Source organism: Drosophila willistoni (assembly GCF_018902025.1).
Source record: "Drosophila willistoni isolate 14030-0811.24 chromosome 2L unlocalized genomic scaffold, UCI_dwil_1.1 Seg196, whole genome shotgun sequence".
Lineage (NCBI taxonomy): Eukaryota > Metazoa > Arthropoda > Insecta > Diptera > Drosophilidae > Drosophila > Drosophila willistoni.
Genome location: NW_025814048.1, coordinates 2,188,032 through 2,203,435, shown reverse-complemented (window position 1 = coordinate 2,203,435; position 15,404 = coordinate 2,188,032). Strand labels below are relative to the sequence as shown.

At 35.4% G+C, this 15,404-nt stretch overlaps 3 protein-coding genes across 3 annotated transcripts; 1 reads left to right on the top strand and 2 right to left on the bottom strand.

The window, feature by feature from the left end:
* Window positions 1-235: 235 nt before the first annotated feature.
* LOC26528821 (putative gustatory receptor 59d) lies at window positions 236-1,526 on the bottom strand. Its single transcript, XM_015178988.2, has 3 exons — window positions 1,490-1,526; window positions 447-1,315; window positions 236-388 (listed from the first exon to the last, which is right to left on the bottom strand). Exons 1-3 carry the CDS (start codon window positions 1,524-1,526, stop codon window positions 236-238), a joined length of 1,059 nt encoding a protein of 352 aa, XP_015034474.2.
* Window positions 1,527-1,649: 123 nt separating this feature from the next.
* Window positions 1,650-6,232, top strand: LOC6639853 (putative gustatory receptor 59d). The gene is made up of 6 exons (XM_023181938.1): window positions 1,650-1,833; window positions 1,888-2,081; window positions 4,938-5,130; window positions 5,189-5,365; window positions 5,528-6,024; window positions 6,080-6,232. The coding sequence occupies exons 1-6, from the start codon at window positions 1,650-1,652 to the stop codon at window positions 6,230-6,232; spliced, it is 1,398 nt and encodes a 465-aa protein (XP_023037706.1).
* Window positions 6,233-10,211: 3,979 nt separating this feature from the next.
* LOC111519830 (ficolin-1-like) lies at window positions 10,212-11,123 on the bottom strand. The gene is made up of 3 exons (XM_023181939.1): window positions 11,014-11,123; window positions 10,404-10,946; window positions 10,212-10,335 (listed from the first exon to the last, which is right to left on the bottom strand). The coding sequence occupies exons 1-3, from the start codon at window positions 11,121-11,123 to the stop codon at window positions 10,212-10,214; spliced, it is 777 nt and encodes a 258-aa protein (XP_023037707.1).
* Window positions 11,124-15,404: the final 4,281 nt, after the last annotated feature.

The following is a 15,404-nucleotide window of genomic DNA, read 5'->3' as shown; positions in this document are numbered from 1 at the left end:
AAGCATTTGACCTTAGAATGTACTTCTCAGTTTTGTCCATACCTGGTGATAATCAAAGCTGCTTGTTTGAGATTCGATTAGTCGCATATATCGATATTTAGCGATTGTAGCGAACTTTGAACATCCCTACTATGTAACTCTATAAAACAAACAATTTAATTCCCTGACTATCTTAAAATTGTTTAATGGAAACTAATATGCGTTATATTTGTTTAAGCTAAAATTGTTAATGTGCCTAAAAATGTTCAATGTCATATTGAATTAATAATAAAGAATTAATCACAACCGAATTAATCATGATCATGGCACTCGGACGTTCCACATCATACAAATGAAGTACAGATAGTCTTAATGGATTTCGTAGCAGCTGCAATTGAAGGTTTTCTAACTGCAATGAAATATGAATATTAATTTTTGCTTAAATTAGTTATTAAACCCATACTAACCGCAGTTTCGAGTCGCTCATCGAGGCCCGTCGCCAACAATGTCCGATCGCCCAGCAATCGCCTCATTTTGGCATCTGCATCCAAAACATAAAACATTATAAAGACACCAAAGAAACCGTCAGAATAGTAAAAAAGAATATAACCGCATGTGAATACAGCGCTCCAGATTGATAGTTTTAGATTTAACATTTTGGATTTTGCGGCAGTGAAGGTAAAGTATATTAACGCTATGGTCGTCAGATAATAGATGAAAGCTATGCAGAATCCTTGAACTCCAAAAATTTCAATCATAAGTTCATTTAATGTTTGCAAATCAAACTGAGTCTTTGCAATTTCATCCACACGATCGGCCAGATAACAGCAACGGGTCATTAAACCTCCTCTGCCACGATGGGAGTAGCATTTCAGGCTGAGTAAGCGGGCCTCCTCCAGAATGGAATGCAATTCATAATTGAGTAGTATATAATGTGCATGTACATTGATCATGGCAAAATAATACTCGGATATGATCACATTAAGTAAAGCAGTCAAGGCAAAAAGTGAAAAGAAAGTCAACACCAATCCAGGAGTAAGATAATTGTAAATTACACTTAACCCGGTCATCATTTGTGACCATTCCGTGAGAAAAGCACAAAGAAATTTGCAAAACACACCGCGACGTAAGAGATGCCTCACACGAGGTTTCGCCACGTACAGAGACCAAAAACCATTGAATAGACGCATAACTTTTCGTCGTCGCCGCCAGCGAATTATCAGAGAGACATAAACACCACCGATACGAAAAATTGATGCGGCCAATAATAGTGACTGATGTATAAGATTCGGTCGATCCCATAAAGTGAAAACCAATGAAGATCTTAGTATTAATACTGGAAATATGCAAAAGAATATTCCATTGATTAACATAGCATATATGGTTCCTATTATGGTCACTTGTGCCCTTCCCGTTTTCGGATTGATTTCGAAATTCAAAATTCCCATCAAACGGGAATAATAATAATGGATGTGTAGTATCCATTCGACAAAGATGAAGTTAGACATACTGCTAATGGTAGACTGAACTGGATTTTTTATCCACATTGCATAGAACAGAAAACTCTTATTGAAATTAAGAGATTGTCAGAAGATTATCGAGAACTGATAAGAATTGTTAGGTTCCAATTGCCTGTATTCGGGTCATTAGTCGACTTTCAGTCTAAAACAATGGGTCTAGTTGAATGGTGTATAAGGCTTAGCTACTTGTATGCCCGACTCACTGGAGTCCTCAATTTCAAGATTGATGGAAGAACTGGGCGTCCATATATCACAACTGGAGTGACCATTTATGCAGCTGTCATCAATTTGTTCACCTGTTCCATAGTTCCCCTACAAACTATTCGAGGACAATGTATGGATAGACTTGTTTTTAATTGACTTGTCTAATTGACCTTACTCGTTTCAGTTAGTGACATGTGGAAAACTTCGAATTCGCTGCACGAATATATCTTTGTGTCAATGGCTCTAGTACGGGTCGTTGGTGTCTTCGCCTCGCTGTGGTCCCGTTGGTATCAGCGTCGTCGATTGATGCACTTAGTCAATGGTTTTCGACGTCTGATGATGAAAAAACCCCATGTCAAACGTTTGTTTCGACGTGCGGTAATAAGCAAATTTATTAGTACCGTTTCGGTGGACTTATTGCAATTGGGTATAGCTTACGATTTCCTTCGAGCTTACCTCACTCCGGCAGTATTTCTAACAATTATGTTTATCTACTATTTAGTAGCAGTTTTTAATGTTATCATGTCGCAATTTTACTTCTCCATGCTAAATGTCCATAGTCATTATATACTCCTGAACTATGAGTTGAAGCAAATTCTTGCCGAAACTCATCAGCTAAGAAAACAGACACACGGTGTTGGAGGATTTGTGACAAAATGTTGTTTACTAGCCGATCGTTTGGATGAGATAGCTCAAACACAATCTGATCTACAGAAACTTTGTAAGCTAATGTCCAAGATTTTTCGAATGCAAAGTTTCTGTTCTGCTGTGATATATTACCTCACATTTGTGGCTAATGTCTACCTAACCTTTAGCGCCCATAAGTATACTTTTGCTGGCTTGGGTTGGTCGAACTCGGGAATGTTTTTGGTACTCAGCGGTGTCTTGGTATACTACTTAGATACTTACCTAATTGCTTCATTGGTCTTATTTACCTTAGACGCTCATTCTGAAATGGTAAAATTAATGGAGGAACGTACTTTATTTCCACGAAATCTGGACATACGCCTAGATGAGTCTGTGAGTAGTTAATATGAGTAATTTCAAGTAAAAAGTAACTTTTATTTTATTTCTCTATCTTTAGTTTGAAAAATTTCAATTGCAATTGGTGAGAAATCCCCTCAAGTTCACTATAATGGGTCTCTTTACGGTACAGCGTAGTAATAGCATAACCATTGGACAATCTATTATACTCCATTCAATATTTCTTATACAATATGAAATACAAAATTATTAACACGAACAACTTTGTTTAACGTTATTTATTTGTGTACATTTTGAGGGTTTAAATAATAAGTTAGCCAGATAGAAACGCTTAAAATCTGCCGATCATTGGGCGCATATATCTGGCCCTTGATTAACACGGGGGTTACTTTCCCATTAGAATATATTATCTTCGAATCCTTCAACATTAACCAAATGAGCTTAAGTTATTATGTATATATTTAAGTTCGCTTTATTGTTCATTCAATTCATATTCCTCCTTTTCAAGTGAAAGCACCTCTTGGTTAGCAGTTCTACTATTAACCTTAATGACCACCTCTTTCAGCACTTATATTTTATCTCGAAATTAATAATTCCGATGAATGGAATATATTACATTGATTAGGGAATGATATACTAAATATGAATTTCTTTTATTGAATTGAACTCTTAATAAAATTAAAAGATTGCCGCGAAATTGTTGGAGTCCAATTGATGGAATGGCCATTAGTCAACTTTTAGTCTTAAACAATGGATTTAGTTGAATGGTGTATATGGATTAACTATTTTTATGGCCGCCTGACAGGAGTACTCAACTTCAAGATCGATGACAAAACAGGACGTCCTTACATCACAACTGGAGTAACCGCTTATGCAGCTATCATCAATTTATTAACCTGTGCCTTGGTCCCCCTAACATTGTTTCGACAGCAATGTATGAGAAGACTTTTCATTGAAATGTTTCCAAATAATTAATTCTACCGATTCATTGCAGTTGCTTCCATGTGGATGCGGTCTAATATGCTGCATGAATATATCTTTGTAATGATGTCAACAGTGAGAGTCATAGGAGTCTTTGCCTCGCTGTGGTCACGATGGAAACAGCGTCGTCGATTGATCCAGTTGGTCAATGGTTTTCGGCGTTTAATGATAAAAAAACCCCATGTAAAACGATTATTTCGACGCGCGGTAATAAGCAAATTTATTTGCACCTTTTTTGGGGATATCCTGCAAATGGGTGTGTCATTTGATTTCATGCGAAATTATCTCAGTCTTGGGGTAATTTTGAAATTGTTTTTCGTCTTCTTTTTGGTATCGGTGTTCAATGTTTTTATTTGGCAATTTTATCTCTCCATGCTCAATGTCCATAGTCATTATATACTCCTGAACTATGAGTTGAAACAAATCCTAGCGGAAACACATCAGTTACGTGATCAGAGGCGTGGCGTCGGGGTCTTTGTAACAAAGTGTTGTTTCCTTGCCGATCGGTTGGATGATATAGCTCAAACACAATCTGAACTACAGGAACTTTCTAAACTAATGTCCGAAATATTCCAGGTACAGGGTTTTTGTACATCATTGATTTACTATCTCACTTTTGTGGCTAGTATCTATTTAAGCTACAGCGCATATAGATATAGCTTTGCTGGCATGGGTTGGTCCACTTTGGGAAAGATCTTAATTTTAAGTGGGTTAATTGCCTACTATACGGATACCTATATAGTGGGCTCTTTAATGCTATATACCATAGAAGCTCATGCAGAAATGGTGAAGCTAATGGAAGAACGCACTTTATTTCCAAGGAATTTAGATGAGCGTCTAGAAGAATCTGTGAGTAGTGAAAATTACTTATTTGAACTAATTACTAATTAACAATTTATTTTCAGTTTGAAAAATTTCAACTGCAATTGGTGAGAAATCCTTTCAAGATGACTGTTATGGGCCTCTTTACGGACAAGCGTAGTAATAGCATAGTTTTGGGACATTCTGTCATAACCCATTCCTTGTTTTTGATACAATATGAAATACAGAACTATTAATTTGGATAATAATTTTAAAAATATCTAGATTCTTGTGGGTGAAGCAATAAACCAGAACTTTGTAGGGTAATTGCCTTCTTTAAATATTCTAGTTGCCTTTCTCCTTATCACAAAGATCAGGTCATATAAATTTATAATCAATACATTAAAAGTTTGTCAAGAACTGATATTAATTGTCTAATGCCTGTTACTGTCATTAGTAAACTTTCAGTCTAAAACAATGGGTCTAGTTGAATGGTGTATAAAGATTAGCTACTTGTATGCTCGTCTCACTGGAGTCCTCAATTTTAAGATTGATGGAAGAACTGGGCGTCCATATATCACAACTGGAGTGACCATTTATGCAGCTATCATCAATACTTTAACCTGTGGCATTCTTCCCATACTATTGATTCGAGGGCAACGTGTGGCTAAGTCTTCTTCTCAAAATGAGTTACTAGTGATTGACTTTTATCGTTTCAGTTAGTGTCATGTGGAACCGCTCAAAATCGCTGCATGAATATATTTTTGTATTGATGGCTGGAATACGAGTTATAGGAGTCTTCGCCTCGCTGTGGTCCCGTTGGTATCAGCGTCGTCGATTGATGCACTTGGTCAATGGTTTTCGACTTCTGATGATGAAAAGACGTCATGTGAAACGTTTGTTTCGACGCGCTGTGATTAGCCAATTAATTTGCGTATTTTTAGTCGATATTCTGCAATTGGGAGTGACTTATGATTTTATGCGAATTTATATGAGTCCCTCTGTACTTTTGCAAGTATTTTTTATCGGCTTTTTTGTATCTGCCTTTAATGTATTAGTTTCACAATTCTATTTTGCCATGCTCAATGTTTATAGTCATTTAACACTCCTGAACTGCGAGATGAAGCAAATTCTGGCTGAAACACATCAATTAACCAAAGAGAAACACCGTGTTGGAGTCTTTGTGACGAAATGTTGCTCCCTAGCTGATCGTGTGGATGAGATAGATCAAACACAATCCGATCTAATGAAGCTTTCTAAGCAAATGCTAAAAATATTTCAAGTGCAAAGTTTCTGTGGTTCTTTTATATATTACCTCACATTTGTGGCCAGTATTTACTTAAGCTACAGCGCCCATAAGTATACTTTCGCTGGCATGGGTTGGTCTACTTCGGGAATGATTTTAATATTGAGCAGTATTACTGTCTACTATACGAATACTTATCTGACTGTCTCAATGACTTTCTGTGCCCTAGATGCCTTTGCAGAAATGGTAAAACTAATGGAACAACGTACTGTACTCCCACGTAGTCTGGATATACGTTTAGAAGAATCTGTGAGTAGTAAAGTTGAGTCATATTAACCAATTTGATAAACATTTTTGTTTTCAGTTTGAAAATTTCCAATTGCAATTAGTGCGAAATCCCCTCAAGTTCACTGTAATGGGTCTATTTACATTAGAGCGTGGTAATAGCATAGCCATGGGACATTCTGTCATAAGCCATTCATTAATTCTTATACAATACGAAATAGAAAACTATTAATTGGAGACAATATTTCTCAATTAGCTGTATATATTGATGGGTATAAAGGGAACTCAAACAAGTGACTTTTAGTTCATTTCGCTTTGCCACAATGTTTGACCTAGTTGATTTCGTATTGCGCTTCTTTTACTATTATGCCCGTCTAATGGGTGTATTGAATTTTGAGATTGACTTGCGAACAGGTCGTTCTTCGATCAGCCATAAAGCTACAATTTATGCAGTTTTGGTTAATGTGTTTATTTTTTGTTTTCTACCTCTGCAATTGCTAAGAAGTGAAAACATAAATGTGGCCTGGACCCAAGCAAATCGCCTGCATGTTCAGGTCTTTGTGATTATGACGAAAATCCGCTTAGTTGGTGTTCTACTCAGTTTACTTAGTCGTTGGCGTCAACGTCGTGAACTACGGAGCCTTTTGAGGGGATTTCGTCAATTGTTTCTGACAAAGCCGCAAGTCAAAAGGCTCTATAGACGCGGTGTGATTAGTAAATGCATTTTCGATTCCTTTGCTGAGCTATTTCAAATGATTGTCGAATTGAATGCCCAACGTCAACCTTTTAGTCTTGAGCTGTGTTTGAATTTAAGTCTCATGTATTTTCTAACAGCATTGCTAAATAGCATTGTGTCACAATATTTCTTTGCCATGTTGCATGTCCATGGACATTATATGCTACTCAATCTGGAGCTCAGTCGGTTACTCTCCAAAATTCATGAGGTCAACACCAGACGTCGTTATGGAGGCATTTTTATGAGCAAATGTTGTGCTTTAGCTGATCAGCTGGATGAAATAGCTGGCACTCAATCAAAACTTCAGCGTTTGGTCGAGAAAATGTCAAAGATATTTGGTCTACAGAGTTTCTGCATATCAGCCACATATTATCTCTCCTCGGTGGCTACCATCTATTTCACGTTCTGCGCCTTTAAATACAGCGCCTCGGGATTGGGTACATCTCCGTTCGGCTTAGCCATGATATCATGTGCCATTATTTGCTATTATATAGACAATTTGTTAGTGATATTTGCCAATCTGTATACTTTGGATGCCCACGATGAGATGTTGAAACTAATGGAACAACGTTGTCTATATCCTGCTGGCTTGGATCAACGTCTGGAAACTGCTGTGAGTAGACCATTTATTGCTTTATGTTTGGTTTTTCAACTCTTTTTTCTTACAGTTTGAGAGATTTCAACTTCAATTGGCCCGTAATCCTCTTAAAATGACTGTCCTGGGTCTATTTGAGCTAAATAGATGCAGTGTCATCGCCATGATTGCATCTGTATTAAGTAATACAATTATTCTAATTCAATATGATATTAAAAACTATTAAAAATTCAAAACAAACTTTTACAAATTTTGTAGCCTACTTTTCAGAGCTGTATATGGGTACCTTTTTTTGTATACAGACTATAGCGTTATGGAAAGGTTTGGAATTATCTTAAAGTATTGACTTTAAATCTCAAAAAACTCTTAGGTAATAGCAAGCGCCACAAAAAGTTTTTGAACTAATGACAAGCTCTAGAGTTAAATATTGAGATTTTCTTCTTAACTAATTGTAAGAACTTACTGTAGAGTTTGTGATTAGAGAACTTCAGAAAAGAGAACACGAATGAAAAGACTGCGTTTTGCTATTTATGAGTGGATTAACCCACATGGATCTTAGAGAAAGGAAAGGACGAGAGTTTGTGAGCAGAAAGACTCAAAAGAAGCAAGAAAACTGTTGTAATCTTTAGAAAGTTTGTAAATTAAGAAATTTATGGATCTAAAAATTCTCTCCCAAAGGAAAAGACATCTAAACTGAGAAAGTATTAGTAAATACCCTCTATATGGCTTTGCAATCCCTTGATTAATTACCTACTCAACATATACGTCATAGTTGTAAAAAGGCTAGCCTAGCCCCTTATGTATTATTATTGAAATTGCCATGTACTCAATTACCTATTGATTATCTGTAACATAGAGCTTCTCATCACGTCATTAGGTTGAATTTCAATTGCGTTGGGCCCTGTCATCACCAACAAATGACACTAGACCATAATTTAGTTGCAATTTATTATTATGTCTGAACTGACTAGATGGTGCCTACGAATTAGTTACAACTATGGACGATTCGTGGGTTTAATTAATTTCAAAATCGATACGAAACGCAAACAAGCCTACATCGATAGAAGTGCAACACTATATGCCATATTTCTTAATGTAATGATCTTTAGTCTTATACCCATGCAGTATCTGTTCGGTGAAAGGATAAGATCAGTTTTATTGAATCCAAACTATTTGCATCAATATGTTTTCCTTGTGGTAGGCATTGTACGTGTCTGTGGAGTATTTGTCACTATTCTCTTTCGTTGGCGGGAAAGGCAAGAACTTGTGAAATTGGTTAATGCTCTGTATCAACTCTTTGTGAAGAGGCCACATGTGGAGCGTCTTTATCGTCGGGGCGTACTCAATAAGTTCCTCTTTGCCCTACTCTCGGAATTGTTGCAAATGTTTATCATGTTGACTGCAGTTAGTGAGCGTCTCACATTTGGCATTGGTCTGCAACTCTACATTATCTCGATCATCACAGCGATACTCAATGTCATCGTTACTCAATATTACTTTGCCATGCTGAATATACATGGACACTACATTTTGCTTATACAAGAATTACGTGATGTTTTGGATGCCATTTCACAATTAAATCCACACCGAATGGGTGTGTTCATCACAAAGTGTTGCTTCCTAGCCGATCAGATGGATAACATTGCGGAAAGACAATCTCAATTGCAAGCACTTATAAAGCGTATCTCCAAGGTTTTTGGTGCTCAGTATTTCTGTATAAATTTTACCTATTTTCTGACCAATGTAGCTACCATCTACTTCACGGTCATGGGCTTTAAATTGAATAGATATAATCCGACATCCAATTGGACCGTAGGACTTTTTCTACCATGTTTATTATTCTATCATTTGGATCAGTATATCACAGTTCTAGTTCTACTTTATATTGAGGATGCCCACGGTGCAGTGGTTCGATTATTGCAAAGTCGAACTTCTTTACCATTGGGCTTGGATGAGCGGCTGGAATTGACTGTGAGTTCAATTAAAAGTGAGTTAAAACTAATTGAGTCAAACTTAATTGTTTCTTTCATTACAGTTTGAGAGCTTTCAGCTGCAATTGGTACGCAATCCATTCGAAATCAGTTGCTTGGGTCTCTATAGAGTCGGAAGGCGGCATATTTTAGGCATGGCGAACACTTTATTAACCACATCAATTTTCCTCATACAATATGATATAGAGCACTTTTAAAGCATTAATAAAAAGGGACATGAAATGAGTTACTTGTTGTGTTTGACTTTTATCATATTGAGGATAATCTGCAAAACTTGCCAGCAGATTAGAGAGATTTGTTTAATAAGTGACCCCAAACGATTTACAAATTGCACTTAATGAACGATTGAATGATTTTATAAAAAGTGTCATATATAAACATACATTTAAAATAGAATGCTACATGTGCCGCACTCCTATACCTTGATTTTGTAGGATGGTTTTTGTTAGCAATACTTTTATATAAACCCTTTTTTAGCTGTGACACTTTTCGATAAGGAAGAGTAACAGAACAACTAGGATATACTAACAAGGAGCAAGGATATACTAACCTCATTGAACATTGATTGCTTACCAATGTCATCTTCGACTATGGACTGTTAGTTTCAATTAAAGAACCTGAAATGCAAATAAAATAAATGTTGGCTCACAAAATAATAAATTATTAAACAATAATTTAATTTTTTTAATGCAGTAATAAGTTTTTATTAATGTTAAATTAATATTTAGAAACAGTTACAAAAGTTTTAGGTTTTCAAAAATTGTTAAAATTTTATTAAGCATATGTTTTGTTTTGGTAGACTCTTTAGATACTTGATACATAAACCATTAAGATCGACATATTGCAATGTACTCGCAAATCAGATTAAAATTGTTTTTTTTGCTTTGGCTTAACATCCGCATTTGGGTCGCACCATCATTTTTATCGTTTTAAGAAATTCATTATGCCAAAACATCCGTTTCGTTTTCATAGAGCTGTCATATTGCCCTTCCAAATAGCTTCCAAACAAATTGCTGAAAGATATTGAAATAATAAATATAAATATGACAACTTGAAATTAAGCTACATTAAATAATTATACCTTGAAGCACAGTCCTTATACCACCAACCACCTAGGTATACAAGAGCACAACTTGTGTCTGAAAATAAATCGTTATCTTTATCATAAGTCGAGAATTTTTGACCCTTGTGATAAGATAATGAATCTTCGGCATCTCCAGTATAGGTTCCTAGTTTCGTCATTTGATATAACATATTTTCATTTTCAATGTAAAAATCGTCATATTGAGCGAAACGAGTGACCCCATCGAAATCCTCCCAATGAATATACAATTCATGGGTTTGGGACTTAGTTATAGAATGGAGGTTATCGAGTCCTATAAAGAAGTCACCGGAGAGGTCTCCGAAACCTTTTTTGTAGTCCGCCCAGTTCCTGAAGAAATTCAGGTTCGCATTTGATCGACTGGCAATTACTGTCCAACCTGGTCCCGCAATTTTAGCATCGCACAGAACGGGAAACGGATCGAGACCCGGAAGGCTAATATTGAATATCCCTTCTTTTCCAAACTGACGTGGACAGGATGTTAAGATAACTTTTTCATTCAAGTCTTTGTTTTCTAATGAGCTGTTTTGGGGTTTATTCGTATATTTGAATTAATATTTTTATTGTTTATCACAATTTGTATACTCACTTGTCACTCGTTGAATTTCTTTTCTTCCTTAAAACCACACTTGATTGAAGTGTTAAGCCCTCGCAAAATGCAAGGCAGAGGGATACACAATAAAGGCAAGACACTTTCATGGTGGCGGTCTTATTATTACTAACTTAGGTTGGAACAATTTCGGTTTATATACCCAAGAACCAAGATAATGTTCCATTGGAGTTTCGATTTTATTTATTTAACAATTTATATAGACACTTCTCTGATTTCTGATTTTGATTTTTGCATATTCATACACATGCTGTGCGTATGTAAATACATTAGGGTGCATCTGGTGGAAAGATTTAGTGGTTTATTTACCAGATTCTAGTCCTTATTCATTAACATATTTGACTCAAAAAGCCAAGACATTAAATATTATTGGATAATGAAGAAAAGCTTATTAATTTAGATTAAGATTAACATTATCTATTCTCTTTAAATAAAACTTTTACATTGCACATTAGGAACACCCTACTTTAAATATTGTAATATGTGAGTTGATTACGTTTGAGTATATGTATGTGAACCTATATTTATTTTAGTTCTTTACACTGCCAATTAGCAGGACTGATTCGCAAGCTCATTCAACCCAGACTGACTCGACGCGCTCTCTCACTTAGCTCGCATTCAGAGCATATTCTCTTTTAGAGAGAATGAAGTAAGTAAGTCGACTCGCCGACTTGGAAGTGGGCGTGGCAGCACAATAAAATATATATATTCTCCGAGCATACTAAGCCAGTGTATGGTATAATGAGTACTACCAACTTCTACACTTAACACGCTAGCGCCGACATCAGCCAACGGACAACGTTTGTAACTTTTATATGCACCTCGGACTAAAGACAATGTGACGCTAGTCCCAGAAAGTGTGGCTAAGCTGCACTCAAATTTCATAAATAGATGTGAATATTCGGTCTACCGTCATATACAAAATATTTAATACTCTCAACTGAGTCATTAGTCTAGGGTAAGTTTTAGTTGTTATGTTATAGTATAGTTAACGGGATTTTTGTATATTTTTCCCCCTTTCATATTAGTATTATTTGTATCAATTGTTTAAACAGAAATCACCCACACTTGTGAAATACTAAAATTTATCTTTTATGTGCAGGTAGAAATAAATATTAGGTACTAATTTCAAATATAATTGTAAATCCAATAATATTTTAAATCATTATGAGGGCGGAAGGAGTAAGTTTTAAACCTTTATTGTAGGCTTGCATACCAACCATGCCTACATTCCAAAATTTATGGCTTTAACTTTTTTTGATCTCCGAGAAATTCAGTTTGATTTCAATAACGGGAGCGGAGTAAAGAGCACAAATTTGAAATATATTCGATGGAAGGACGGACATGTCTATATAGACTCGGATGTTAATGATGGTCAAGAATATATATACTTAGTGGTGTTGAAAATGGTTTCTTCCGCCTCTTAGATACAATTTGCCGCTCTATGGGTACATGGTATAAAAATGCTTAGATAAGTTTGAAATTGAGGTTTTTAAAACTATTAAAGGGACCATATCAAACATTATTTCTTATAAGAAGAATTTATCTTTTAATTTTTTATACCTTTTCATGAAGAGTATACTAATATTGGTCCTTCCCTTACAAGGAAGAAAGCTTCTCCAACCTTACAAAGTGAATATAATCGGACCACTAGTTTATCTATCTCCCGGACAATCGCAAAAGTCGCTAGTGTATGACATCGTTACTTTCTAACTAAGATTGGATCTATATCATATAGCTATATGTATTAGCGGTCGGCAGTTCGACGTTTAGGATAAAAAGTTTTTCCGCTTTGACGCCTGTTGGTGAGAAAATAATATCCAATAATCAAAGGGCCGATGCAAGCCCCAGCCTCTGGTTTCTATTTCATCTCCGCTTGAAAAGCATACAACGAGAAACAAATCATACTGTCTTTGTAAACCAAATCAAAACGAGAAACAAACAAAAAAAAAACAAACATCTACAAAACTTCTCCAATGGACAGTGTGTAAGTTATTTGTTTTGCAAATTTATTGTTTTATTTTTTAACTAACGACCTTTTGCATGTAGATTATCTCAATGGGTGAATTGCCATGGCAAGACATTATTGCCGCCAAAAGGTACACCCATAGCAATGCTACTGAAGCCCATCAATGAGGATTTGGAGTGTTTGCAGGCAAGTGCCATACGAGCCAGACATGAACAAATGGCCATGTTAATTGAGATGGAGAATCGGCAATACAAATACGAACTAGATGCCCTAAAGAAGGCCATATTACATCTCAAGAATCAGTAAAACAGTCAGAAAAGCTTATTTGTATCTATGTACATTTTCAACTTGTCACCTGAAAATAAGTTACACCATAACTTTTTTTTTGCAAATTTCATAACTTTAAAAAGGTAAATGTGCAAAACAGAAAAATGCATCGAGAAAGAATAAATATGTACAACTGAACTCTCCAAAACTTGACTGAAAATGAAATTGAATTTCCCAAAAAAATGAAAATTCGCACATACATACACATGCATACGCACATACAGACACACATAGAAGAGAATAGAGAAAATGGAAAATGGCCAAAAATAAGAAAGAAAAAAAATCATTTGAAATCTTGTAGTTTGCTTTTCGCCACAGGCCAAAGAGAACAATTTTTTTTTTTTTTTGCTCAAACATATCATAAATATTTGATTTTTCACATTTTTTCAATCGTCTTCGTCGCCGGATGTTGGCAAAGGGGCAAATGGTGGTGATGGGGCGGTGGGGAGGGTAAAATTGATAACTTTCAATGATTACGTTGGGAAATTGATATAATTTCTGTGCAATTTGTAGCAATTGGCAAATGTCGCTTACATGTTAACTGTAAATGTTTGATTTTCTTTTTTATATTTCCTGCTAAAGGGGAAAGTTTCGTTTCAATTTCAATTTTCAAAATGAAACTACTTGAGATTACAAATTTATTAAAATATATTATTCAAGGCAAAACGTTTATGGCAGCAAATATTATAAATTAGATATATGCATAAGATAATTAATTTGAAATATTTGCTTACATTTCAAATTGTTACCGAAAAGTTATAGTGCCTGTGACTCCGACTGGCCAACGAGATGATGATGACTGCAATTAAAAACGGAAAATAGTTGAATTTGCTTACTGATATAAATTTCTGACGTCAACGTCACTGACTAAATATGCGTCAAGTGGCTTCTGCAAGTGAATTGAGTGTCGATAGGGCCTTTTCTGTATTGAAGTTTTAACCTGAACTGCTTTACCATAATTAACTTTGACTTTACTCTGTTCTGCAGAGTTTAGACTTTTTATCTTTCTTTTTAGTTGAGATATAAAGTAATTTTAAGATTTGTTTGTACAATGTTTTGTATTCTCAATTGAATGGAAAATTTGAGATGTCCTGACAATTTCGAATTTATAGTGTTTCTTAGTTTAAGTGTACCTTCAAAAACCCTTTAGGACTTGAATCAAAATGTATATAAAATATAATTATTTGCAGATGGTTTTATAAAAAAGTTTATTCTTGGATTAATTTTAGATTTACCTTTCATTGATTATTTAAAATTAAAGTAAATTTTACTAGAAAAACTTATCGCTCGTTATTATATTTATACTAATCAAGTAGTGTCATTCATTATTATAATATATCCTAACCATAAGAGCCTTGTAAACTACTCCTTAACTTACCTTACCTTACCTTCCATATACATACGTCCATAGATAGATAAAACTTTAGCCATTTAATGTATTCATCAAGGCAATGTTATGATCGTAGTTATAATGTTGATGACGTTGATTACTATCGAGGTGGCTGGTGGGCAAAATGTTCGTAACTCAAAATTGCAAACTTTAAAATTTATGTTTATTTTGTATTCGGTCAACCCTTTTGTCGCTTCTATCATCGTGTGTGTGTGTGTGTGTGTGAGGAGTATGTGTGCGTGTGGGTTTCATATTTATGGATGTGGTGTACCTTCTGCCGCATGAAATGTTGTTGGTTTTTCTACTTTTTTTTTTGCAAACTGCATTTTATGAATTTTTTATGGCTTTTAATGTAGACACACCTGTACAGAGACTGAGAGAGGGAGAGAGATAGATATAGAACATACAGATTGGCAGCAACTGGCGCAGTAGTGTTTTGGGTGGCTGACTGGCTGGTTGGTCGGTTGGGTTAGCTTCTTCCCAGGTTGTCATAAAATGGTATACAAGGTGACACCGACACCTTTTTATATGCGAACGCACATAAAGCTTTTGCACCCAAAAAAAAAAAAAAAGAAGAAAACAGAACCCCAAAATGCACAATCTGCTCACGCTTTAGGACCGTATTTTATATGGCACAACCCAAAAACCCGACAAACCAAACCAAAGTGACTAGCTGACTTTAGC